Here is a 27,176-nt window from a genome sequence, read left to right as displayed (position 1 = left end):
ATCTACCCTTCCGTTCATTGCTAAATTGTGCTTTAAAAGTGTTCATGTAATTAACTTACACGACAAACTAGAACTGATTCTACTTGAAGAATTTCTACTTTAAATTGTATCCTTTTCTCTACAGGATCTGTTTACTCCCGGGACGCACAGAGGCTTGTGCACTTTAAAAAACCCGCATCAGCAGAACAATCTATTAAATCTAAAGGCTACAATCTTCCCTCAGACACTGACACATCCACTGAAGCCATCCTGGTTCTACTGCAGAAAAAAGAAAAAGCATCTGCATTGCTATCACACCAGGTAAGTTCTCAGGCTAAGAAGAAAAGTCACCTCCAAATAAAACATTTTGATGCAAACTCAATCAGAAAAAGGCACCTAGAAGTCTGTGACATAAACTCAAGCACCACAAAGCCATTTCACTAAGCTTTTTCTCAGTATTAAACTGAACTTTAGATAACGTTTTGTCCTCGCATAAGATTGATCCCACTATTTGAAAAAATGCAATGGGTGACTAACTGTAGGGGAGCATAAAGCACTGCAAACATCAGAGGAAAAAATCAAGACAGAAGCCCATGGCTTCAGAAGCTCCTATTTCAACTGTATTTATGTGCTTAAAGAGCTATCTAATGTAGATATTAATAATGCACAAAGGAAGCTACTAATCATAGGCCTCATACGGAACGCATGTTGTAGATCCACACATTGCTATGCAGAAAGTGAATGTGAAGAAAACACCTCTATCAAAAACACAACAACACTGAATCAACAGTTACTAGTTAAGAGTTCATGGACAGGTATGGAGAATGAGTTAATCAGTTACAACAGGAAAAAAAACACATACGTTGGATAGGGCAGGAAAAGCTTGTTCATCCCTCTGCTGGATCTCATAAAGAGAGCGGGACTCTTCTATGGCCTGCTTCTCCCTGCGTTCCTCTGGAGACAGGCCAAAGTAGTTACAGTCTCTTCCACCATGGTTAAGATCCTCAGTTCTCTCACGGTCTGGTTTTCTATAAGGGAAAAAAATGAAACACTTCATCGAAGTATCAAACGCAACACAAACTCATGGTTCAGAAAAGCAGAAAGCATGCAATTATACAGAACTGCATGTGTGATTCTACATTTACCAAAACCCTTTCCATCTATTGCAGTTACCCATACACAAAAAATTTAAGGAAATGAAGGTGGGTTTTTTTGTGCCTTCTGAGAACTGAGCAGCCCCATAACAGCATCTACAACTGTGCCAGAGAAAAAACAGTAAGTAAAGGACATTTCTGTAAACATAGAAAATTCATAGGTTTTTAACAAGTGAAGCATCACTGCACAAAATTGACACCACTGCTGGAGCTTCCTGAACTATTTAACTAAACCTTTCTGGATACTTTTGCATTTGGGTTAAAGGAAGAGGTGCTCAAGATGTTGCACGTGGGAGTCTCCAAAGACAACCCAGGCTCACTTATTCCACTGTAAGTTACAAGGGAAGGTAGAAAAGAATAACAAAACATATCATTCAGAGTTGAGTTGTATACAAAATACAAGTCTTCAAGATAAAAGCAGGGTGGCAACAGTGAAAACAGCTGCAAGACAAACCCAAAATGGCCGCTTACTAACAAACACAGGCAAAACAGTGTTCTTATTCATACTTCATGTGATCAGTCGTAATATGCAGCAGTCCTGTTTAACAGGAAGAAGCTGAGGGAAGATCTTAAAAATCTTAAAAAGATCTTGGTTTTTCAGCTGATGCCTGATGTCCCATGAAGATGAGCTGATAGCTCTGTTTAGGATTGTTCTCCAGAGGACAGAATGACTGCTGCTAACATGCTGTAACTACCACTGAAGTCTGGGTAGCCCAAGACCTACATCCAACCAGGAAAAAAGCAACCTTCCAAGAAAAAAACTACAGTTTCAAGCACAGCCCTTCTCAGTGAAATATTGTCACTCAAGAAAAAGATACATAACAACAAAATGAAAGTAGAAGCTCACGATAGCAACAATTCTGAAACAGCTTTGGCAATGAACAAAATCCTTTCCTATGCTCATGCATATTTATACAGACTCAAAATACTTCCTAGGAATTCAACAGCAACGTGTGCCAAGAGTATGACAAAAGCACCTCAACAGGAACTAGCATTCCAAGAAGAGTAGCTAGAGTTCAAGATAAGGAAATTGTTATCTGTAGTTTTACCTTACAGCTTGGGAAGAATTCCTGCCTGGAGCTTTTTGCTCAGCTGAGGTCTGATGAGGTTGAGGCCCAGAACATATGAACTGATGCTGCCTGGTTCCCACAGTATGCTGAAGTCGAGGAGGTAGTGCTGACTGGGGTTTTATTGACTTGCTCTGATTCTTTGGCCCTCTGCAATCTGCGTCTGGGATAAAAAAATCAAAACATAACTCATTATTTTTCATTTCTTTGGGACAAAACATTCGACTAAGATTCCACCACAGAAAGGCAGGCATAGTCCTACCAGGCTGAGCATTCTGCCCCCATGTTGGGAAAAACTTTTTCATCTTCTTCCCTGGCACAGTGTTCCAGCCCTCCATAGGAGAGGCCTGTGGAAGAGGTTTAAGGCTCTTCAGTGACACAGAATGCCTACAAAACAAGGAAAAACAGAGGGAAAAGGAAAATATTTAAAACCAGACTTGAGAATACCATGCATTCACTAAGAATGGTGGATCTTTCCGTTTTTGATAACACTGCATTTACTGTCCTTACTTCTTTTCTATTATACTCAAGCAGTATGTAGAACTTTTTCCATTTTTCAAACATTCCCTTGTAAGGTAATACAAATTTAGCCCGCATTCAACAGCACGCAGATGTCCTACAGTTATTTTCTTTCCCCCTGCAAACAGGAAGTACACCTCGATTCTTGTGAAGTTCTCAGTTTTCTTATAGAAGGAAATCCCATGAAATTAATGGGGGATCTTTTTCCTTCCCCTATTTACCCTGACTGCATTTCCTGTTCCCAAATGACACAGCTACACATCACACTCGCTGATTTAACATTTTTTCCCCAGAAGAATCACAAAAATGACAGCAGAGCTCAAGACAGTCCAAAACAAAAACAGAAAGGACGCTCTACCCCCACTGCCCCCTCCCCCACAAATAACCACCAGCACCAATTTTAAACAGTTTAATTTGCCCTAAGGCACAGTGAAGAGCTTCCACTTACCTAAACAACAACTTCTTAGAAATGAGGAGGAGCTACTCAACCAACAGAGAAGTTAAGCAAACTGATGGGCCTTTTCATATAAAAAGCTTGCCAAAAAAAGCTAGCAACTGATTATCAATCACAACAAGCAACATTTAAATAGGAAAGTGGGTATCTATTTAGAATTAGAGCTTCTGCAAGCAACACTATTAAGATTTTTTTTAAGAAAAAAATCATAATGCTAATACGGTCACTGACTTCTTGCACAAGTAATATACAGAATACAATGCACTAAAGAAAAAAGACTGCAGTGACAATTACTGTACAACTGCCCTCCTTTTTTTATTTAATGTATTGTTTTCTCAAAAATGTTTCTGCAGTGCTGCGTCAAGTAAAGAAGCAGGTGCCCGTGCTGAAAACAATTCTGAGCTTAAGTAATGCTCTGGCACTCTTTGCCAAAAGAAATTAAGCACTTACTTTGCTCCAAGCTCTTCTACAAATACAACAACTGGCCCGTTCTCAGAGCAAACCTCTTGAATATGGGCATTATAAAATTTCCCATTATGGTCTAAGCGCACCTATGGAAAAAGAAATCGAAAAATAAATAAAAACAAAGAGCCTAAGCTTCAAAGAAGAGTAATATTAAAAATAGATCTTGTCCTCTGGGCAATAAAAGGCCTGAGAAATAAGAACACGTCAACCAGTAAATGCACCAAAATCCAAAACTTCAATCAATGTAAGTTCTTAAAACACACACACACACCACAGAGAGCTTCCCAGGTACCTTTACTTTACGAAATACAGCTTTCAAAACTTCACAAAACAGTTCAGAATTAGCTAGTCCATCAAGAGTTTTCAGCCTTACTGAAGACATCGTCTCTCAGAATAAATCCCAAACCTTTTCCTTGCTTAAATCCAGGTAGAGAAATGTCATTCACTGACCCCACTGAAACTTAGTTTCATTATGAACATAAAGAACACCAATTATTTCAGATGTAACTTTGCTTTAAAACTCTTTCTGAAAACAAGAAAGAATTGTTCAGATGTGATAAGAGTTTTAACTGTCTAAAAAAAAAAAATAATAACAATAAATAAATAAATAACAAAAAAAAACCCAGACATTCTAGATGCTTAAAATTTTAGTGTAAAACATAAAATAAGTTTATCAATGAATGTCTTGCTAGAGCATTTGGTTTTCCACTTGCATTAATTCAGTGAACATCACTTTTCTCTGCTTCCTAAGTTCTCCCATGTGTTTAACTGTCTTACTGTGTACACACAAAACAGGAGAGAGAGGTTAAATACCAGAGCTCCTTCTACTACTACTGTCTCTAACTTTAAGTCCATGCCACACAGGACAACTTCAGGGTCTAAAACAGAAAATCTGTAGCCCATCCTATTAAGCAGTAAATAACCAACTCTACGTAAGGCTTTCCTGCTCTTAGGCAGAGGTTGTTCTGTTGTCTGTAGGAGGAGCTTTTTCATTGTGTTTCTGGGGGTTTCTTCTGGGTGGTGGCGGTGATTTTGCTGATCAAATAATTCTTACATGACACACACATACGCACAAACTGCTGGCATGTGTCAAAATAATTGAGATACACATCCCAATGGTTAACAAAGGGGGAGAACTGACATTACCGAGACATTTATGTTTTCCTCCAACTCCAATTACGTAGTACTTACTTTACATTTATCTCCAATTGAGTATTGCATGCCAGCAGCAATAGAGAAGTCTTGTTTTTGCTGATCTGTAAACAGATTGGCAGTAACATATTGTTAGCTTTAATACACTAAAAGAGTGACTTTAATGATACAGTTAAACTAAAAAGCAGCAGTCCAGGCTCTCAATCCACACACTGACACATAAGAGGAAGACCACAGCCGGAAATGAAACTAAGACTGCTCAAAAAAGGCTCTGCTTCCCATATCAGCTTGCAATAGATGGAACTTAGTATGCAGTTACTTACCCCATTTGGATTGGAGCCAAACATCATATTCAACATTTCTGTAAACCAGTGGATTGAGTGATTTAAGAACTTTCTTAGGCAAAAACAGAGTGGGATTTCCACTGCTCTTAAGGTGCTGTATGAAACAGAAGGAAGTGTTAAAGTGGCCAATAGAAACAGAAGCTTACACTAATAGATTTTCAAATCACAGCATTAAGATTCCAAACTTAAATATGCCAAAAATACATAAAGCATAGGAAAGTGTTAAAAAATTAATTCAAACGGTGTTCTTTTAACCATACCAGAACCAAAGTAAGAAATAAACAGCAATACCAAGTAGATTTTAAAATAGTACATGTTTGTACAAGTAGAAAATCAAGATTATATCATGAACATGACCAAAAAACCCCAACAAATCAGAATACAAGTTAACAGGAGAAAAAGAAAACTTAAATAAATACCTTGTTGCCAGAAAGAGACTTCAATCCATTCACATCAACAATCGTTGTAGCTTTACTTCTGCAGAAGAAGAAAAGGAACAGTGACAGTATATTATTAGTAAGGACTAAGCAAGAAATGTCTCAGAAGCTGAGAAAAATACTGAGGCTACCATTCTCTTCATATTTTTTCTGCACTAAACATAGTGAAAAACATCTTTGTTTCTTAAGATTAAAAAGCTAAGTTTAAAATAAAATTTACATTTCTATACCACAAGGCTAAAACTAAGACTTCATTTTTGAAGTTCAAGTCTCAGGAAGCCTATCTTACACTAAGACACTTAACTATTAGTTTAAATAAAAAAGAAAGATGAAGGTTGCAAGGGAAAAAATTTCCTCTAAAACATTGCAGTTACATCAAAGAAACAGAGCAAAAGAGGCCGTCAGAAATAAATGATGTCATAATTCACTAGTTAACCAGGATCAGACACTCTAACTTACTCTATTTTTCTACCCTGACATTAATGGAAGTTTTAGACAACTGTCAGCATTAACTCCTCCCACAACAGCACAGCTGCTTACATTGAAAACAGTGTAACTGACAAATTAACACTTATAAAATGAAAAAGAACTTCCAAAAAACTAGGTGAGGCAACAAGATAAAGTAAACTTTAAGACAAGCAAAAAAAACCCTGAAGACTTCATACATAGGGCAAAATGTTTGTAGTTGAGACTAAGCAGATCAAGATTCACACAAATTAGGTCTTGCATCAACAACATCAAGAGAGGTAGTCTCAAGTGAGCACATGACATCCACTTATAAATGTACTACAGAGGTTAGCAGCATATTTGCTTATGAATCCCAATGATAGAGGATAACATCACTGTACACGAAGCTCAGGAAAGCTCTAGAATCAGAAAGGAATGGAAAAACTTTCCACACCGACATTTAGCTACAAAAACTGTTCCTCTATGTTGTATTTTATGTGGAAACATTCCCTATTTTTCTGCCCCCCTCCCCCTTCACTAAGAAGAAAGAAAACGAATGTCTTCCCCAAGACTTGGTATTCTCTCTGTCAATTTCCATCAGCACCACAGCATCACAGGGGCCTCTGGAGATCAAGTGCACCCCTCTGCTAAAGCAGATTCCCTACATTACTATTAGGAGAGCGAGGCAATTAATTCTCACGGAGTTTACCGCACCACACCGGCATGCTGACAATTCTCCCCAGGAATTATTCTGCTTTAAACAGGAAGAGGGACATGTTCCTATGGCAGCACTCCAATATGCAATGAGACCTAAAGGTAGACTGCAGGAAAAACAGACTAACTAGGTCCTTAGTTACAGTAAAGACCAGATACGTAATTCTTTCACAGTTCTAACCCTTCCACTTTGTTTCTCCTCGTTAATTCTTAAATGTTTTCAACCCTGTTGAGTTCTGCTACGCACAAGAAATTCAGAAGATTTCTTTAACATGTATTGTGTCCACATGCATGTTACAGCAAGTTCTAAATTCATTTACCTGTAGCTGTCATCCTCTGAATCTGAAGCAGAAAATTCACTGCTACCATTATTTTCCTCTGTCACACCAACAGCACTAAGCTCTTCTATAATTTTCTTTACATCTGTACCAAACACCTTCTCATACAGCAACTCATAAAGAAGAGCTGGGGAAGGGGACAAGAAAGTGGTAGAACAAGATCAGTTATGAGGTAAATGAAGTTTTACACCACCACTACACAGGAGTCTGAAGTCACTGCGATGAACACAAGCATTTCTGAAGCATTAACTGAAACAGTGAAGTTGTTACAAGTCAAAACAGCAGTAGCTACTGTAGTTTAACAAGCATGCACTAAGCTACTAACAAGCAGTTCTCCTGACAGGCAAACTGGGTCTTAGTCTTGCAACTCTGTATATGGGCAGGAATTTCAAAAAGCATAGAAATTCCTGTATGGGAGGCCAAGGGATCCACTGAAGCTGGCTGGAACATCTGGGCATTACTCCACTCTGGTAAGAAAAACAGTAACTCATGTAGACAGTTATCTTTTCATAGTCAACTCCCATGATTTCTGTAGAAGTTACACGTACAAGGACAATTTTTAAGTAAACAACTAGTTCACTAACATCATCTGAAATACAAAATTAAAACCTAAATGCTGACCTAAGACAATTCAATAGATTATAAATCAGTACACCACGATTTTCTGTTCATGTCAGAGCACCCGGATAAAGAGAGGCAGGTAAGTCTTCCCCTCTGGGTAGTTAATTTGCAAACATGAATCAAGAACCAAGGCATAGGAAGAATCATACAATCACTGACAATCCAAATGGAAAATTAAGCTCCAAGAGAATGATAATTCCATAATAAGCTCCAAGAGAATGATAATAAACATTCAGACAGGGCCTTTTCCCTTTAACTGAAACCTGGATTATCATTTCCAGTAAAAATGTGTGCTTTTAGCTAAGCAACATAATACTTACACTGGCACAGAGCAGCCCTTTCTGAATACTCTATGGGATAAACAATATCATAGTGGTTTCCGTTTGAGAAGCATAGCAATACCTGCAAAAAAGAAAAATGCACACATTTTTAGGTAAACGAAGAATCACTCGACTCTTCATATCAACAGTACCTTTAAACTCAAATCAATGTCTCATTATATTTCAGGATCTCAAAATAACAATAAAACAATCCAAAAGTTTAGTGGATGTCTTTTAAATAAAAAAAAGTTGGCTTAAAGTCAAAAAAATAAGGCCAACATAACTATGAGTCGGCATCAGTCGTAAATTGATTTTTACAGAGTTTTAAGCTACTAAGAAGATGCACCACACACCAAATACAGTGCAGCTAAATTCAAATGAGCCACATATACTAACAGAATCGTTGCCTTAAATAGGTACAGAAGAAATGGTTCAAATTGAATTATCTCAGTATTTGTGTTGACTAATAACACTCACGTTATATTACTTGTTAATTAAAGTAGCCTTCATTTTGATTTCACTAAACATGCATACACACACAAAAAAATGTTAGTGTTATTTTAACCTTATCAGAAAAGCCATTTTCAGTCACGTGTGAAGGAGAAGCATTTGGTTCCCGATATATTATGAAATCTTTCCTGAGGGGAGGAAAAAAAACTACATAAGATTTCATCTAACAATCAATAAGAACAGGAATATTCAAGTCAACTATAAAGGATATCTATAACAGCAAAAAATACCTATTAGAAAAGAATACTGAAGATGAGTGGACCTTTCACTGGACCAAAAAGGACTTCTGTAATGCATTTGCTCTTTCAGGAGAGATTCAGACAGAAAATATTTATATTTGACGATTCCAGTCCTAGTCTTACTCTCCAAGTGAACTTTTTGTGCAATACTTCATCCCCTGTGATGCACCACAGCTTTCTGTCACAAACACAGGAGCCTGTGGTACACTTTACTCTTAGCTAATAACATCACAGAAGAGATTTAACATGGATGCAATTATTAATGACTTGAGTAAGTTCTTAATTTTAGCCATTTCTACCCCTCACCCAGGACAAACACTTCAACTTACTGCTCTTTTTCTCTTTTTCTGAAGTAGCAGTAAAATCTTTTATCAATTCCATCTTACCAATGTTGTCACACAACAGTTGTGACATAATTCCTTTTTGATTGTTATGTTATTAAAATGATTTATGCACCATTCTGAACATATTTGCATCTTCTTCCATTTGCCTTGATTTGGGGCATAGCACACCATCCCTATAGTCTTCCTATAACCAATAAATTGCAGGTTGGTGCATTGCTGGCCTATACTCATCATGAAGCACAGCAGCCCAACACGCTGTCACAAAATGGGTTTAGAGAGCTTTTTTTCTGTCCTAAGCAATGATTGCTTTCCAAGGTGAAATAACTGCTTCATTATCCTTTCAATGATTAAAAATACAAATGAGCCGCTGGGCTATAACAATATAATGTAGAATTTACTTTATGCTGCATTTAGAACTTAAATTCTATATTTAAAATTATTTTCACAGTCTATTTAACTAGAAAGGAAAATGAAGCAGAAATAAAGTGACAAGGGAAAATTCACAACTGATATTGACTTGATACTTGCTCTCCTACTATAAAGCAACCTCTGTCACGTCCCAAGATTTAATTGTTCTTTCATCCAGTCCTTCCTTTGCTCAGCAACCCATCACTTCCTTCAACAACATCTTCTCTCACAAAAACTTAAGTGTAATTAATCTTACAAAAAGACTACATATATTCACACATGCAGTTTATCGATCTAGGGAAGAAAAAAAAAAAAAAAAAAAGCATGCCTCTGTACCTCACCTGAAGAACAGCAATTCCAAGGGGAAAATAACACCAAAGCTCAGAGAGCCACCCGCCTCAGAGAAGTGACTAAAATTTAGAACATAACCCAAGTGGTGCTGTGACAGATCTGAGGAGTGGAAAAGGAGCCAAACCTATCGATTCTGCACTTCTACCTGCGCTATACAAGTCTGAAACTCTCTCCCTTTTCTACCTGGCATGGAACAGGAAACTTGCACTTCTGCTTTCCTTCCATCTGCCAGCATGCAGTAGAAGAGGAGACTCTTTCACTTGCCCTCCATCACCTTTTCTGCATTCCTAGACCTTCTAAGCTGCCTTTTCAATGGAAGCCAGTCTTCTCAAAACAAAGCGCAGCAGTCACACACACAGTGCAAGCAAAGATACATTTTTGGGCAATTTCCTGCTCACTTAAGTATCTTAAAGTAATATTTAACTCCTTTGCTTCTTCTCTCATCAACCATCTCATCAAGAGTCAAAGTACAAAAGCGTCATTAATTTACAGTTAGGATTCTGCAATAATGAATTTTCTAACTAGTTTATGAATAGCTGTAAGATGTTGTACATTGCTCACTTCCTTGCATGGAAATTACAAAGAAGTTACAGATATTCAGCATGTTGTTTTACTCACAAAACAGCCTATATTTTTCTTATTTAAAGGTTAACATGCAAGATAATATTTACTTAAAACTTTAGCACCTGGAAAACTGCTCTTCACCAACAGGAGCATTTACCTTGACACAAATACTAAAACATTTAAGTTCAGCTCAGGCTACGGTTGCCCTATTTTGCCTACACTGATACAGTGGAAAAAGGAAAATCTACACAGAGATGAGAATAAAAGATGCCACGTGAACTTGGAAGTCTTATCCAGCTGCACGCTGGGGGAGGTATCAGAATGGCTTTCTAACATATAGCCTACGATACTCATTCCATCAAGCCACTCCACAGCATCTGAAGTGAAGCAAATAAGAAAAGGGTGCATATCACAGCTTAGTAATAGGGTTACTATCAAACCTTCATGAGAAATAGGGAGAAATGTAGTTATAACAGAAAAGAAGACAAAGATAACAAAAATACAAACAGCATGACACCACCCACAATTACATCACACAGGTGACATGGATGACATTAATGCAAACTGTTACTCAAAATCCAGGCTAAACGTCATTTTAAAAGCTCACTTCTCAATTCCTCTTTAATACCTTGCCAGCTGCAGTTTTCCAAGCATATCTGTAATTTTCTGGACAACTAAGATGTAACAAACAATTCCATCTTTGGTATTCCAACTGAGTAACTAAAGCAACTGAACTGACATCAATAAAACACACTTAAGGGTTGTCTTACTTGTACATAAGTGAAAGGGCACTTATTTCTACTTGTCCAACCCATTCCTGTATTGGAGAAAAAAAAAGAAAAAAATAAGAAAATTAAGCCCAATCAAACACACAAATATTTCACCTCTTCCTGACTAGATAAACAGGTAATTATTGTCAAATATAAATCCACTGACACTGAGTCTGGAGTTCAACCAAGGTAATTTGATTGCATTCAAAGATCTTTTGAAATAACAGTTGTCCCAGTAAGGCTCCGAGACAGAAACTGGAGGCCTTTTTTTCCAAACTAGAAACTGATCTGTGTGAAACCTGAGAACTGAAAACAATGGAAAATAGCATAATTTACCATTTGGTACAGCATATAGCCTCGTTACCCAAGCAACAATGCTGTATGATTAAAAATCCTTGGAAAAGCAAAGACAAAAGAATAGGTTAAACATCTATTTTACTCTCTTCTTCCATATGTTCTCAAAGTCAAAAAAAAAAAGTTTTAAAAAAAAGACTCATCTGATGAGCTGTCTTCACTAGGAATGTTGTAGTAGCAGGGAAAAAAAAAAAACCAACATGCTTTTATTTTGGCAGGGAATGCATGTAAACACACTTTGCAAAATCCACAAAGTTCTTCAGTTTCCTTCCTATGTGTTGTACTAGATTGTTCTCTTTTTTACTCACATTATACAAGCTGTTATCTCTTTAACTTTAAAAATTAAATCAATTGTGCACCACATCAGCTGTCTTTTCACCGCCTAAATCTTTACAGTTTTACTCAAGGCAGGCTTAAAGAAAAAGCTGATCGTGCTGCTTCTTGTGTGTTTTTTTGTTGTTGTTGTTGTTCTTTGTTTTAGAGGCTTCGAGAATTTGAATACAATTTGGGGAAACAAAACATTAAATGGAAGCAAAAAAAAAATCTCCCAAATATGTACTCTTTTGTAAAGCATAAAATATGTATGCACACGGGTCACTGCCAGAAGTAATGCCTCCTATTCACTTGCATGGAAGCTATAAGAGGTACAAGGAGCACAATAACACTAAGCTAGAGCAAAATCTCAGGTCTAAAATATCCTTCTCAACACATTCCCACCGTGAGCTACACGTTTCCACCAGCGATGGACAATTCTGCACTGCATTCTGCACTTGTAAAAATCAGCACCAGCAAAGGTGCCCCACGGTCATCACTGCTGAAACACCCCACCCACCCTCTCACTGTGCTCACATCCCCTGTTTGGTCATAAACGTTCAGCAAGCACTGATGAATGTCAATGGGTGCAATTTCCCTGCATGGAGGAATTCAAAGTCAGCCTTTGGCTTCGTACCCACTTCCACGTCAGACGCCATTTTGCCTGCCCCTCTGCTGCCATCTGTCACAGAGCAACAGCACGGAATGGGGTACTGGTGGGAAGGTTCAACCTGACTCCCGGACCACCAACGTCTGCAACATCATGGGCCAACATAATAAAATGAGAGGCACTACCCTCAGGGCAGCCCTCACATAATCAAAAAACATATATTCAAAAAAATCCCTTAAGCTCAGTCCAAAATATTGGCAACAAAACCATCCCAATTACCAATAAAGATAAGAACTACTTTCTATTATAAGCCAAGATTACCATACCTGTGGATTTTCCAAACATTTTAAATATTCTTCAAATGGCCCCTCTATGAACTGCATTGGAAAAAAAAGGTTAATTTTAGTAGTGCAGCATATGGATTCCCCCAACCTAAGGCCAACTGCACCAATGGCAACACACCACAGGAAATTTACAAGAACCCAGCCCACGAAGCACTCACAATCACATAGAATTACATAGTGATAAAAGGAGGGGAAAAAAAGTCAAACACGTGTCTGCGATCTAGGAGACAGTCACATGAACAGTGTCTGGAGATCTCACACAATGAAAACAAAAACAAACAAACAAGAAAACCCAGCAGCCAAAGAAGAATCCCGTAGAAAAGATGCTGTCAAATAGATGTTTATGGCACGCACAGCATCACAAACCAGAGTACACGTGAGCTGATTCAAGTATCTTGTAAGAAACTGGGAGCAATCAGACAGAAATGGGGTCCCATTTTCTGTAGCACCTGTACATCAGGCAGGCAAATCAAGAAGTTTTTCCCTTTTTTGTATCACTTCAAAAAAAGTGCTTTTGCTTCCAGTGTAAGAACGCAAAAAACCACACAAGCCTGTAAGCAATAAGCTAAGAATATAATCCCCCAACTGTGCTTAACATGCACAGAGAGCAAAATTACATTTGTCAACACTACGGAGAGAAATGCAGCAGAAACAGAGAAGCATTAACTACCACCATCCAGCCACGCTGGCCAGCAGAACGGCTATAGTTTAAAATTGCTACTGACAGTCAATCTGCTTAATTGAGCTAAACTTTAGACCCAGGAGCTAAAAATAAAGTAGTCCCCATTGTGAACTTAAGATACAGGCAAACTAGCCTCTCTGCCTATACAGATTAAGAAACAAGGTGATAAGAAAAATGGAACAGAATTGTGATATTCAAGTTCTGCTTTTGCAATTTTGAACCAGACTTGACAGTACTGTTCATAAATACCATCAAAAAGCCTGGCTAACATTTTTAATTTATCTGAAACAAACAGATATGAAGTAAAAGATCCATGAAACAGCAGCATCAACAGTAGTTGTTAGGTGTGTTGAAATAAAATAACCTAATGATAATGAATAAAGGAAAAAAGGAAGAGCACCAGAAGTTCTGACAGAAAACAGAAGAGGTTAAAAAAAAAACAAAAAAAACAGTGAAGACAGAAGCAATCAGTGACAGACCTGAAGAGAAGATGAGGATGAAATGGAAGACTGAGTACAGTCACCTGAAACTTTGGTTATTGCAGGACTAATGCAAGAGAGGCAGAAAGTGAAGGTGAAATGCTTACAATAGGTAGGGAGGAATTTCACTGAGGAGCACCAATAAGCGTTCAGTAGCACTTAACCACTAAGGCACAAGATGAGGGAAGTCACAGCAACATGGGGAAAGAGGAATATATTTTTAAGAGAAAAAAAGTGAACAATAACAGCATTTCATAGACAGAAAGCAAAAAGTACAATATGGGAAGCAAAGGATATCAGCAGAGCTGTGACGAGGTATCTGAGAGAACACGAACACTAGGAAACAAGAACAGATAAAAAATAGCCCAACGTTGTACAGGAAACAGCTATTTTGAAAAGCACAATTTCGTTTTTCTTCCCCAAAGAAGCTTTTCAGAAGAACCACTGAAGTGGTTAAAGGAGATCACATCACTTGGGTCAAGTCGGAGGAAAAAACCTAAAGCAGTGAGATCCTGCACACAGGGACACTAAAAGTTGGGAGGAGAAGGACAAAAACAGCAACAGCAGCTAGGGTTGAAAATGTTAATCAACTGAAATGACAAAACTGGGAAGGAGAAACATCCATTTACAGTCAAGAAAAACTCCATTTTGAAAAACTTCACAATACCACATGGAAATAAGTTTAAAGAAGCAGTTTTGGAACAAAAGGATCAAACAATCAGCAGAAATGGCAGAAAAAACGAAAAATAGGAAGAAGGATCTAAGAGTTGCAAAGTCAGGAGAGGGACTGAACATTAACAAATCCAATTGTCCTGGCAAACACCAACAGGTGAGTCAGCATCGCATCCACTTGGAGAGATTCACTCTAATTTGCTTAAATCCTCCCTGACCATTTCCACATCACTAACAGGGATCATTTACATTTGAGTACAGGGCATTTTGCCAGAAATTACAGCATATATACACGCTCATCCCTTTTCCTCTCTGAGCAATGTGCATCAAAGACAGCTTTCTTAGTGGTGTCTGGGTGATTTTTAACAGAGAAAAAGAGAGGCAAGCAATAATCCCCTAGTAAGAAACGCTCCTACTATGGCTACCCTCAAAACTAGTTAGACAGCATTACGCTAAAATATAAAAAGAAGCACCACTCTTTATTACTATTCTTTTAAGAGGAACTAAAAATTTTAAGAGGAACTAAAAATAGATTTCACAACTGTAGCATTGATGACACTGGCCAAATATACACCAATATCTATATGTCGTTATTTTATTTCCAGGGCTGACGGAGCTTTTTGTTACAGATGTTTAGGAAAGGGGTGGGGGAATCACTATGGCAACGTATAATAAACTGCAGACTTGGAAACAAAACCCACCAGCCTCATCACACAAATGGCTCATATACTATAAAAGCAATTAATTAGCACAGCAAGAATATTTTGTGATTTTTATTAACTTAGACATCATCCTAAAATATAATTCAGATTTCAGTCTGCTGCAGACTGTAGAGTTTAAAAAGCTTTACTTTGTTTTGTTTCTTTGAAGGAACACTGGGGTTTCCACTCTCCCACTCACATCTGCCCAGCCCAAGCAGTACACAGGTCTTTCTCCAGGTTTCAGAAAACGAGTTACTACCACATATATGCCAGCTAAGGAAAGGCACTCATTTCAAAAAGCATCAACTAGTATACAGCTACAGTCAATACTCTCAAACAATATAGCTAAGAAAAAAGAATCAGGGAAGATTTTTACTAAATGCTCAAGAACGAACCAGAAATACTTACTGCTTCAAACTTCTCCCTGTGTTTCCGAAGATAGTCTACACAAGCCATCCTAACATCAACGTGCCGAGACTGAGAGTGTAACACCTACCAAAGGGAGAAAACAAAACAAGTGAGACCAGTGCTTTTGATTTTTGGTAACTGTCCGTAAATAATTAGTGACTCAATCCTACACACAGGCTTAGAGATATTCTAGTTTTAGCTTGAAGAACATTTCAAATGTTTAGATATTCAGTAACAATATCTCAACTACGTATCCAAAATTAAGTAAATGCAGAATTCATGTACTCCTTAAATTGAAATGTTCAATTCTGTGTGGACTCACTAAGTGAAAAGAGTAGCATTTGTTGTCATCGTTCATCTGAAGCAAGGAATTCAATTAGTTAAAAAGTGAACTGCGTATAATTAGCTCAGGCATTTCGGCTTCTCTCTCAGAGCAAAGCACCACAGCTCCCACTGCTGTTTGTTTGTATTTAAGACAAGATGACGCCGTCGCTTTTTTCTTTAACAGAAACACGAAACGGGGGGGGAAGGGAACGCAACAGGAAGAAGCAAAGTTAAATTACTCACAGGGCTTTTGAACTCCTTCCACTCAGCTCGTTCTCCTGCAGTCCCAATACAAGGCAGCTGCGCCCAAATGCTGCAATCTGACAAACGCTCCGAGGCAGCAGTAAGGGGTCAAAGCTTACAGAGTAACACGTGCTGCGCACACGCCGCACTTCTCTCCCCCCACCAGCACAGCGGTATTTTTTTCTCCCTCGCCGCTTAGCCTACGCTTGTCTGTATTTTAGAAAACATACGTTCACGTGCAACAGCTTTCTTAAAGCAACTAGTTACCTGCTCCGCCACAGCCCTGAAGAGACACGATCCATCCTTGGCAACCTTCTTCCTGTACAAGCCCTGAGATCTCAAGTAGCAGTCCATGGACGCGGCCGCGGGAGCGTCCGTTCCGCCGGCGGAGCGGCTCTGCTCGCCGCCGCCGGGCTTAGCCGCCGCCTCCATGTTCAGTGGTGCGCGCCGCGGGGACAGCCTGCACGCCTCCTAGCCCCACATGGCAGCCCGAGCGCCGCGGAAGGGCAGCAGCAGCCGGCGGGGCCCAGGGGCGCCGGCGCGCAGACACCCGAAGGAACAGCGGCGAGAGGAAGCGCAGCCGCCGGCCCCGCGTTAGCAACCCGCATGTGGGAGCCGCGGAGAGAAACGGGAAAGTTTCACGGCGGGGTCGGGCTGCGGGCCGCGGGCACGGCGCGGCGTCGGAATCCCGGTCCGGCTTCTCCCGGAGCGACGATTCCCGGCGGTCCCGCGGATCCGGAGCGCAGCCGGCCTGCGGGACGGAAAACAAAAGAGAAAGGACATGTGCGAGGAGGGAAGGCGGAGGGGAGGCGGGGGGAGCGCAGCCTGGAGTTTATTTTCACTTTCAGCCCGGGCGCTGCTGGGAGCGGTAGTCTCGGAGGAGGAGCGGGCGCACCCCGGCCCGCACCTCGCCGCCAGTCGCTGGGGGCTCAGCCGGTACCCGGCTCCTTCCCGCCCCATCCACTCCCATCCCACCCGCGGGTGTGTTTTTTTTTTTCCACGGACGGGAAGATAATAGTTTGAAGTGCAGCCACGTGCGAGAGAGTAAGTCAAACTGGCCCAGTTAAAAACAAACAAACAAACCCCACACAGTAACGAAAAAGCAAAAAAGCTACTTATGATCAATGCTTTCAGCACACTCACACCGCTCTTGTGCATATTGCTGTTAACAGTAAGAAGCTACTTCAACAGTAAGAAGCTACTAATGCTTACTACAATCGCAGGACTACATTTTGCTCAGCCCTACAAACAGGCTTTGGTGCACAACATCTGACACAAAAAGAAGGTTCCCAAACACGTGAGGATCCTTTATTTTTCACAGTGGTTGTGTAACTTCCCTCGAAGGAAAGCTTGGCACTAGGACCAACTGTGAGCAATTTCCCTTTAGCTTAAATGAACCAAATTTGATGCAAAAAGCAGTGAATACAGAAGCGATGAACACTCTAGTTGTTACTCTTAGCCAACAGAATAAGGCCAGAGAAGGCCACAACTTGAGCTGAGAACTGAGTACAGTTGTACGAGTACAATGACAATGTACAGAGTACAATGACCGGACTAACAAACTACAAGCCAGGAGAAAGCTCTGTAGCAGCTTCACGTAAGCAGCATCCAACTTCCTTATTGGCAAAACTGGGCTTCTGCGAGGAGGAGGAGTTACAAAAGAAATCTCTGTAGAGGAGAATAGAAACTGCAAGTAGTTCAGTACAGCCTCATGACACCTACAGGACACAAAGCCCTAGACAGGCTCAAGCAGTGAGCCCGGGCAAAATTCATCAAGTTCAACATAGCCAAGTGCAAGGGCTCACACCTGGGTGGACGCAACCTCACTGTTAATATAAGTTGGGGAACAAAAGGACTGAGCAAAGCCCTGCTGAAATGGACATGGGGGTAATAGTGGATGGCAAGCCGGGCATGAGCCAGCAATGTGCCCTTGCAGCCCAGAAACCCAACCACATCCTGGCTACACGTCCAGCAAGTCAGGGGAGGTGATCCTGCCCCTCTAGGTTGTGCTGGTGAGACCTCACCTGGAGCACTGCATCCAGACCTGTTACAGTGTGTCCAGAGAAGGGCCACAATAATGATCCAAGGGATGGAACACCTTCCTCACAAGGACAGACTGAGAGAGTTGTTCAGGGCTGAAAGTGAAAGGCTGTTCAGACTGGAAAAGAGAAGGCTTCAGGGAGACCTGAGACCAGCCATTCAACATCTAAACAGGGGCTATAAGAAGAGAACATACTATTTAGGAAGTTCTGTGGTGATAGGACAAGGGGAAATGGTTTCAAACTAAAAGAGAAGAGGTTTAGATTGAACTTAAGAGTTTTTATGATAAGGGTAGTGAAACACTGGAACAGATTGCCCAGAGAGATGGTGGATACCCCCATCCCTGGAGACATTCGAGGTCAGGCTGGACGGGTCTCTGAGCAACCTGATCTGGCTGTGTTTGTCCCTGTTCATTGCTGGAGAATTGGGCCAGATGACCTTTAAAAGTCCCAACTCAAACAATTATATGACTAGGAGCTGTGAGGCCCCAGGAACGTGAGGGCTAAGATGGGCAGTGTGGGGTCAACGTGCTGGGAGGAGCCCTAACTCCTCACCACAAGGTGGAAACGGCCAACTCATAGAAGTGAGCAGCCAACAGCTGCTATCACTGGTTCCACTGCTACATCCACTTCACAAACTGTAAGTAGCAGGCTCTTGCATGCTAGAGTTTGTTCTCATAAAGAGTCAAGTGATTTGGCAAGAGGCTTCTGAGGCCAAGCAGGCTAGAGTCCGATTACAGAGTTAATGAAGACTATTCCATTTTTCCTCATTCTATTTGTCACACACAGCACCCAAACTATGTACTAACATGCCTACAAATTTGTCTTCTATAGTATTTGAGCTCCTGACACTGTGACTGTCAGGGTCTGCCAGAGGAATGGCAGATGCCCTGTATTGTGCCTGTAAACACAAGGCCACCCTCTACATGACGGAACAGGCTTTGATAAGAACACACAGAAAAAAAAATCCCAGAATCCACACCATGTAGCAGTTAATCCCCAAGAGGCCTGCTCTCCTTGTGACTGACTGCTGAGGGCCAGCAGCAGCACTGACTCACAGGCTTTTCCCATGCATACACTGCTACAAAAGGCTTCTGGAGAGGTGAGGCTCCCGCTGAAGGACTCCAGTGATTTGTAAGGCATAAGGAGAAACTTATCCACCGAAAGCTAAAGACCCTCGGCATTCAAATGAACGCTTCACTAAGGACAGCCCGTTGGTCGCTACAGACATTACAATTACCGAGTAATGGCACTAAGGCATCCCACCCGCACTTACACGGCAGCCCAGTGCGCGCTTCCTCCCTGCACCCCCAGCGCCCGCACGAGAATCAGCTCGGGAAGCTGACTCAAGCCACACAACTTTATTTTCTGCACCAGGCCGGGTTCTGTGCCTCGGCTGGCCGCCGGCACACCCCCACCCTGCGCCGGGCCCTGCTCGGACGGCTCTCCGCGCCGCCACCGTCACACGAGGCCCGCCCGCTCCCGCTCCGGCCCGGGCCCGGCCCCCCTTCCCGCCTCTCGCCCCCCGCAAGACACCGACGCGGCACCGACGCGGCCCCTCAGCCCACAGCCTTCCCGCCCCGCTCAACACGCGGCCAGGCTCGCGGCCCGCGGCCTGCCCCCTCCGCCCGGCGCTTACCGGTGAAGCGGCGGTCGCACCGCCCACTCCTCTGCCTCCCTCCCTCCCTCCCCCGGGCAGCAGTTGAGAAGCTGCGGTGCCGCCCCCTCCCGGCCCCGCGGCTGCGGAACGGGCGCTTCAATCTCCCGCGGCGGCCGCGTCGCTGCCCGATGATGCGCCCGCTGCCGGCCCCGTGCCGGCCTCGCCCTCTCGCCTCCACCGCCTCTCATCACTCCTCGCCGCACGCGCGCGCCCGCCCACCCCACTCCCGCCTTCCTTCGCCCCCCCCGCAGCACCGTTGGTTTGTCCCATCTGCCGCACCTGCGCGGGCGCCTGCGGCTCGTACCATCGCCCGCGTAGGGGAGAAATAAGGCGCCGGTGGGGGGGAAGCGGCGGTTGCGCTGCCGGGCTCCTCCACTGGGCGGCTCCGGAGTGCCACGCCGCGCTGAGGGGAGCGGCGCTCCCCTACGAGCACGCAGTGGTACGGCCCAGCGCTGCCCGCACGCGGCGCGCCCCGCCTCAGCTCCCTTCATGGCTGAGGGCGCTCCGCGCTGCTAGGGCGGGAGCTGGCCTGAAGGCGCAGCCCACGGTAATAGCCCGGTGTGAGGGCTCCTGTCGGTACGGCCCCGCGGCCCTACGTGTGTGAATTGGGATTCCTTCTGCTTTAGCGCAACCCTCCTGCTTTGGCTGTGATATCTATTGAAGCAGCTCCCGCCCGTCTCAGGACTCGCTGCACTACGAAAGGTTGTGGGATGCAGGAGGGAATGCTTCAAAGAGATTTTTCTGACAGGTAACTTTTTTTTCTTGTGGGTTAACAGCCCAGGGTAACAGGTGCAGGGCAGGAGCTGCTGTTAGTCAGGGAAGAGGGAAACAGACATTTAGGCGACATCAAGCAACAAACAGAAAAGACCAAATAAATACTGAAAGCTGTCTGGTGTAAATACGAATGATGGTGATGAAGCCTGGTTCTTAAAGACAATAAAAAATTGAAGTGTAGCCTGGTAATTAAAAAAACTTCCCCAGCTAGCTTCTTGGCTAAGCAGTCAATTATGAGGTTTATATTTCCTCATGTGAAGGTGCAAACCACTTTCTTCCTATTAAAGAAGTTGGCAGATGAGCAGTACTTTGAAGTCAGCAGGCTAAAAAAGCAGCCCAGGTTGAGATGCCCGGGTCCCAAAATCCCAGCTCAGTACCTATGGTGCCTCTGTGCTGTTGTGCAGGTTCCTACAGAGGAATAGCAGAACATGGTGAGAGCAATGCTCTGGCTGATAGCTAACCCCCCCTCGCACCAAGCCCAACAATATTTGGCTGTGGGATAAAGTCTTCAGGCTGCCTTGCTGTGCACTTACTGTACAAACAGCAACACAGGAGGGTGGAAAGAAAATTTTGACAGGATGACAGGTTTTGTGTCTGATGTAGCACCAAGCCATATCCTCGTCACCCTTCTGCCTGAGAATCTAAAAATGTGAAATCAGAGTTATCTGAAACCCATTGTACCCATCCTAAACTGCCTATTCCAAGTTTGGCTTAAAACCTGTGGTGATACTATTATTTCCCATGAGAGGTACATATTGAGAGGTTGCCCAGTGAGGTTGTGGATGCCCACTCCCTGGAAACATTCAAGGCCAGCTGGAGGGGGCTGTGAGCAACCTGGTCCACAGAGAGGTGTCCCTGCCTATGGCAGGAGAATTGGAACAAGATTATCTTAAAGTTTATTCCAACCCAAACCGTTCCAGGATTCTGATAAGTTAGGATTACTTGGAGACTTTCATGGATGTTTTTGCAATTTCTTACTGAAGGTGTGTTTACACTTCTACCTCCAAAACAGTTAAATCCTTCATTTAGAATCTCTTAAAAAGAATATATACATAAACAATAAAAATAAATAGCAGACACTGTTATTTACCTACTATTACTGGTAAAAGAAAAAACATGTAAAAACATGTAAATAGTTCAGTCCGATATTTAATTGTCAGTAGGAAGATCAGGCTTAAATATATAAGCGTCAGAGTATCTTCAACCATTTTCTTTACAGATCTGTGTGTAGACTTTTTTCTTCTGCTGATGAAAAACAGGCCCAGATTTTATGTTTGTCTCGCAGAAAAGCAATGTAATAATAGCTAATAAAGTATGTAGCAATGGTTGCATTACTTCTGTTTATAGGTGACTGCACCTTTGTGCTTCACGCACAAGTGAAAGAGCACATGGTCTCAGTATTACATCCCTACTATTAAATCTCAGGGGACTACAGAAATGCAGCTTATTTGAGTTTGAAATTCTTCTCCAAAAATACAGTAATCCTAACGCCTTGTCTTCTCCATAGTTTTGGAGAAGGCTAGAAATCAGGACCGTTATTTTGACTGCTTTGATTCCATGTAGATTTGATACCGTATCAGATTCAAGGTGCTTAGCATTTTATGTTAGTGGTACTTAAATGATGGACTGATCGCACAATCAACAGCTTGATATGTTAGCACAGTAGAGAAAGTAACAGAAGGGTTTGAGTTCATGCAATTATTTCCTGAGAGTAATAAATTAATGCTCTTCTAAATGAGGAGATAAAAGGACTACATGTAACATGCCGTCACACTTACATAACTCACTACCAGAATTACTTTTGATGGTGCTGATGTGAATGCATTCCGAGACCAGCTAGAATATCACACTGCAGCCTCTAACTTGGAGCAGAATTTTTCCTTCTTTGGATTTCTTGGTGGTAAAAGCTGTCATTCCCCCCTTCAAGGAATACTTTTTCATTGAAATGTCTTTAAGATGTTAATCTCAGGTCATTTGTTTGCTCAGTCAAGAAATATTAAGAGTTGAGGCCATGAAAGCCATGTAAGGCTCTGGGAACAGCAAATAGATGCAATGTGAGCGAAGCTCATCTTGGTACAGCTTAAGTATTTGTATAATCAACAGGTACACAGACATAATCAACAGATACACAGAGAAGTTAAGCTGGTCTTTAGAGAGCGTATAACTGGAAAGATTGTGATGTTGAAAAGGGATAATCAGAAACAAATGAAAAAGCTTACCTGTGTCCTGGGCTCACAGGAAACACCCCCAAAAGCAGCAATCTCCATAAAACCTTCTTCAGTGGCAGTTAGCCCTTAAATGGGATCTGGGAGAAGTGCAGCCAGTCTCCACCTCCTTTTGGTGGCACAGTTGCATTGCCTTCACCAGTGTTTCCAGGGCTGACTCAATGCTTGCCTCAGGTGATCAATCAGAAGCCATTCAATAGTTCCCATACAGTACTGAATCCTGTTTTCTCACTGCTTTGTGTCTTCCACCTTTATGTTATCCCTACCCTCTTCCTACCACAATAGGTAGCACAAGCTTGACATGGCCCTGTTACATGCCCATCTATGACCCCAAAGCGCCAACAGGTATCATGTGGGATTCTGAACAAAGCTATGTTTGTGCTGAAGGGCTTGGCATGTGCTCATCATCCAGCCCAAAGATCAAACAGGAGAGATCACTCTTTTTTCCCCAAAGAGGCCAATCATCTGGGTTGTTATCAAAAGTAGTTTTATTAACATATGGAAGTATACTTGTAGTAAAAGAATTTAATTGTATCACTCAGTCTTTCAAGCATGTGGATATTATCTCATCCTTCCTGATGTTTTGGGTGTTTTTCCATATGGATACAAACAGTAATTTAAAAAAATGATTTTTTTTAAATCTCTTACTCAGTTTTTTTCAGTTTGAATGAACTAGTTGAAGAAACAAATGAAGAAAGTACTGCCACTTTGCTTGCAGGAAAAGAGATACTCATCAAAAGCTTCAGCAAACTGAAATAGAGTATTAAGCTGCTTGTCTTTTCTTAGAGTTTGAACAGAAAGTCCATATTGCCTAATAATGCTACTTTTGTAGCATTTCCCTTTGCAAGGCAATTTTATTTTATTACAAACGAATCAATCTGATTGATTCCGCCATTATTTTATTTCAGGGGCATGGAGGAGTTACCAGGGAGGAAATAATTGTTAGCCTTGTGCTTACACTGAAGACAACATCAGGAACTTCTGGAACCAGGTGTGTTTTTCTTCATGTTTAGGAAGGCCAGAGATGATTTGTGGAGCCTGTCTTTTTGCAAAGCTAGAAAAAAATAAGTTACTAATAATTAAAAAAACCTATTCTTTCTATAGGACATTTATTCTTGGACACCTGTGTTCTGAAATAAGCAGCAGTTCATACTGCTGACAGCTTTCCTGGAAGTAAAGGCAAGAGCAATGACATTACAAAATATGAATAACATTAAGATAAATCACGTTACTAATAAAGTTCTAGTGCTAAATAAAAAATCCTTTTAGAAGATCGTACAAAAAGATACTAATTTTAAACGAGGTAACCTCGATGCATAAAAACTTTCCTTTTTCCTCCAGCTAGAGCTCTGTGGTGCCTGTACTATGAGAACGCACACAGCAGTGAGCTGTGGCAGTACAGTGTTCTTAGTGCTTGTGACAGTACGGTGTAGTACCGCTTATTAGCCTCTAGGTGGCAATAGCTCCTTAAACATTTTGGCTTTTTCTTTTCTAGCACGTTCAAGTGTGAGATAATGGAAAAGAAACATAGCAGTAACTCCTGAACCAATATTTTGCAGAAGGGAACGTAGTCAGCATGCTGAAGGCATGCTGGCCACAGTCCATCTCCCCTCCCAACCCCCCAAGAAGAAAAAAGCATATTGACTGAAAGCATGAAGAACGCAGCCCAGCTCCAGAAGACAGGGCTGAGAAACATCAAATTCTGAGCTTGGTTTGTCCCCAGGCTTGCACTGAAACCGCTCTGAGGTGTAAATAAAGCAGCAGGGGTTTGTCAGGTTACTTTTCCTATCTATTCTGCTTCTGCCAGCTGTGTGCAGGCACAGGAATACCCAGATTTCTTGGCTTGATGCCATGAGTGAGTCTTTTGTATGCTGAAGTTATACATTAGTGGCTCCCTGTGCTGTGGTTAACTCTAGTTCTACTGTAAATGTGTAAAGTGACAGTACTGCAGTAAGGAGTAGTGTTTAAGATTCTGAACAGAAGTGTAACGCACAGTGTTCCTGGCATGAAACTCGTGTATTCTGTGAAAGAGATGCTATTAATTCAGCTGATGATGAACAACACTGGGACATTTAAACTGTGTATAGCTCCACTCCGTAATATTTTCACTGATACCCTGAATTAGCTGATTGAGCATTAATGGAAAGGGAGAATAAGTATGGCAGCCATATTCAGCCACATGCAGTTCCTCCTTAACTGCAGGCCTTTTAAGGTTTTCTCACCTCAGTCTCGCAACACCAAACTTTCTCAGCAAGTGCTGCTAGATCCATTTTGTAGATGAGGCACTTGTAATATCAAAATTTTATAACACGCACGTTATCATCCAGGAGGTACCTGACATACTTGAAGATGAAACCTGGGTGGATTGTGGATCTATCTTCTCATTCCTCAACTACTAGATTTATTCTGCATTTAATATACATCTTTATATGGAACAGTGTTACGTGTTGCTGTTTGCCTTAAGTGTGAGCTAGCATTCAGATTAGAACAGTAGAGTACCCTAAAATGCACAGAGCTTTAGAGGAAGTGAAGATATAGACAAAGCTCAGAAACTATTTGATGCTGGCAGAGCTTACTTCTTTGACTTAATGTCTCTTTTGTATGCATGAAGCTTTGTCTCCATGAGATACCACTCCATGGGTTTGCAATGCTTTTTTGTTGTTATTTGTTTGTGCTTGTTTTTTCTTTCTGAAATCACTGTGGTTGTGTCTGTCTGTGAAGCCTGAATTTTGTCTTCTAGTATCAAAGAGAGTCTTTAATAACCAAGTAGATATCAGAATCTATTTTATGCTGGCAATTAGCTCAACATTGCATTTGAACAGGCATTCATTGCAGCTGCTTCTCAGTCTGATTTAGTGAGGCTTCTAAAGGAATGTCTTGTTCTCATGCCATATTTGTCGTGCTCTTTTCTTGTAATGTATTTACTTTGGAGAACTGAACCAGATTTAAGCATCTGTTTCTCAATGAGGTTTTGTGTGTGTGTTTTGACCCTGTATTCCAGCTGGTTTCATTACAGAACACAGGAGTTAAATGATCAGCCCAAGGTGACTCAGTGAATCACTCAGCCTTCCCAAAACACTGAAGTCTTCTGGCCCCTTGTCTTTCAACCTAGTCTAGCTTCTAAATCATATTGACTCCTAAATTAAACAGAACTTGAGAACTAGAAGTCACTTCTCTTTGTCTCATTGCCTATCTTTCGTAGGAAAATGTCTATGAAACTCCCACTAACAAAACTTCAAAGTACTTTTTTTGATTAAAGGAAAATAAGGCTTTCTGCATGAAATAGGTTTCTATCTGTTATTATTATTTCACAGAGAAAACAAATACATCAGATTAAGCACATCCTTCCGCAACAAAGCAAGAGTGTAAGGCGAGGTTGAATGTGATCTACCCAGCAATAAACAGATGCTGTTGAATAATAGTTATAGTAATATAAACTTGCTATAGCTAGTACCAAAAGACAGGGGAAAATTATCCTAGAGAAGTATGAGTTTTTCTCCTGTAGTAATTCCACAAATATTTCTAATTACTCAAAGCTGTTGTATTTTTCAAGATATGATCTATATTACAAGTATGCTTTTTCTGTACCTGTTTTCTTTGTTCTTCCTTGGAGACAGAAAACATTTTGAAGATAATCTGTTAGATTGACATAGTGAGAAAAAACTACTGTAGTTCAAAACTTAAATGTTACCAGTGGAAAAGTTTGTTTGTTCAGTACTTTTGGTTTATTTGTGACTATGTTATCTGGTTTAATTATTTCCTTTGCATTCTCCTTTTATTTTCTATTTTGCTCTTATAAATCAAACAGAATTAAGACATGCAATTGAATGAAATTGAATTTAAAAAAAAAAGTTAAAAACTTTTTTAGTTGCATTGTAACTGCATTATCAATAGATATAAAATACTATAATTATGAAATAAACTAGATAATTTAGTAAAACTGACAACAACAACAAGAAAAAATAGACAGAACACTTACCTGTATCTTAGGCTTACCGCAAAACTCCAGAGGAGAAATCTCTAGAAGAGCTCCTTCCCCACTGGCGGTCAGCCCTTAAATGGCTCTAGGAGAGGTGCAGCCAGGCTCCACCCCTTCCTGCAGCACAGGTGAATTGCCTTCAGCTGTGCTCCTGTACTGATTGACTCAGAGCT

The 27,176-nt window shown here is 41.3% G+C and overlaps 2 protein-coding genes and 1 long non-coding RNA gene across 5 annotated transcripts in view; 1 reads left to right on the top strand and 2 right to left on the bottom strand.

The window, feature by feature from the left end:
• Positions 1-20,133, bottom strand: part of OTUD4 (OTU deubiquitinase 4) — a 29,748-nt gene extending 9,615 nt beyond the window's left edge. Inside the window, exons 1-15 of one of the 3 annotated variants that reach the window (XM_052690415.1) lie at positions 20,005-20,133; positions 16,594-17,077; positions 15,760-15,843; positions 12,800-12,850; positions 11,198-11,244; positions 8,577-8,649; positions 8,012-8,093; positions 7,053-7,197; positions 5,554-5,611; positions 5,114-5,228; positions 4,830-4,894; positions 3,624-3,724; positions 2,463-2,587; positions 2,183-2,363; positions 842-1,007 (exon numbers count right to left, since the gene is read on the bottom strand). In XM_052690415.1, coding sequence (XP_052546375.1) covers positions 842-1,007; positions 2,183-2,363; positions 2,463-2,587; positions 3,624-3,724; positions 4,830-4,894; positions 5,114-5,228; positions 5,554-5,611; positions 7,053-7,197; positions 8,012-8,093; positions 8,577-8,649; positions 11,198-11,244; positions 12,800-12,850; positions 15,760-15,843; positions 16,594-16,758 — 1,458 coding nt within the window. In that variant the 5' untranslated portion in view covers positions 16,759-17,077; positions 20,005-20,133. Of the gene's footprint in view, positions 1-841; positions 1,008-2,182; positions 2,364-2,462; positions 2,588-3,623; positions 3,725-4,829; positions 4,895-5,113; positions 5,229-5,553; positions 5,612-7,052; positions 7,198-8,011; positions 8,094-8,576; positions 8,650-11,197; positions 11,245-12,799; positions 12,851-15,759; positions 15,844-16,593; positions 17,225-20,004 lie in introns of those variants that run through there. The other 2 variants (XM_052690414.1, XM_052690416.1) reach the window with 2 other exon arrangements.
• Positions 20,134-20,536: 403 nt separating this feature from the next.
• SMAD1 (SMAD family member 1) overlaps positions 20,537-27,176 on the top strand; it is a 105,433-nt gene continuing 98,793 nt past the window's right edge. Inside the window, exons 1-2 of the mRNA XM_052690120.1 lie at positions 20,537-20,773; positions 23,933-24,015. The gene's annotated coding sequence lies outside the window, so the exon portion shown is untranslated. The remainder of the gene's footprint in view (positions 20,774-23,932; positions 24,016-27,176) is intronic.
• LOC128084234 (uncharacterized) lies at positions 23,210-27,096 on the bottom strand. The gene is made up of 3 exons (XR_008208398.1): positions 27,004-27,096; positions 23,983-24,078; positions 23,210-23,384 (listed from the first exon to the last, which is right to left on the bottom strand). It is a non-coding gene; the product is annotated as an uncharacterized LOC128084234 (long non-coding RNA).

Source organism: Tympanuchus pallidicinctus, unplaced genomic scaffold (genome assembly GCF_026119805.1).
Source record: "Tympanuchus pallidicinctus isolate F22 unplaced genomic scaffold, pur_lepc_1.0 scaffold26, whole genome shotgun sequence".
NCBI classification, from domain to species: Eukaryota; Metazoa; Chordata; class Aves; order Galliformes; family Phasianidae; genus Tympanuchus; species Tympanuchus pallidicinctus.
The sequence above is the reverse complement of the archived record's forward strand: the minus strand, read 5'-3'. Positions and strand labels throughout refer to the sequence as shown.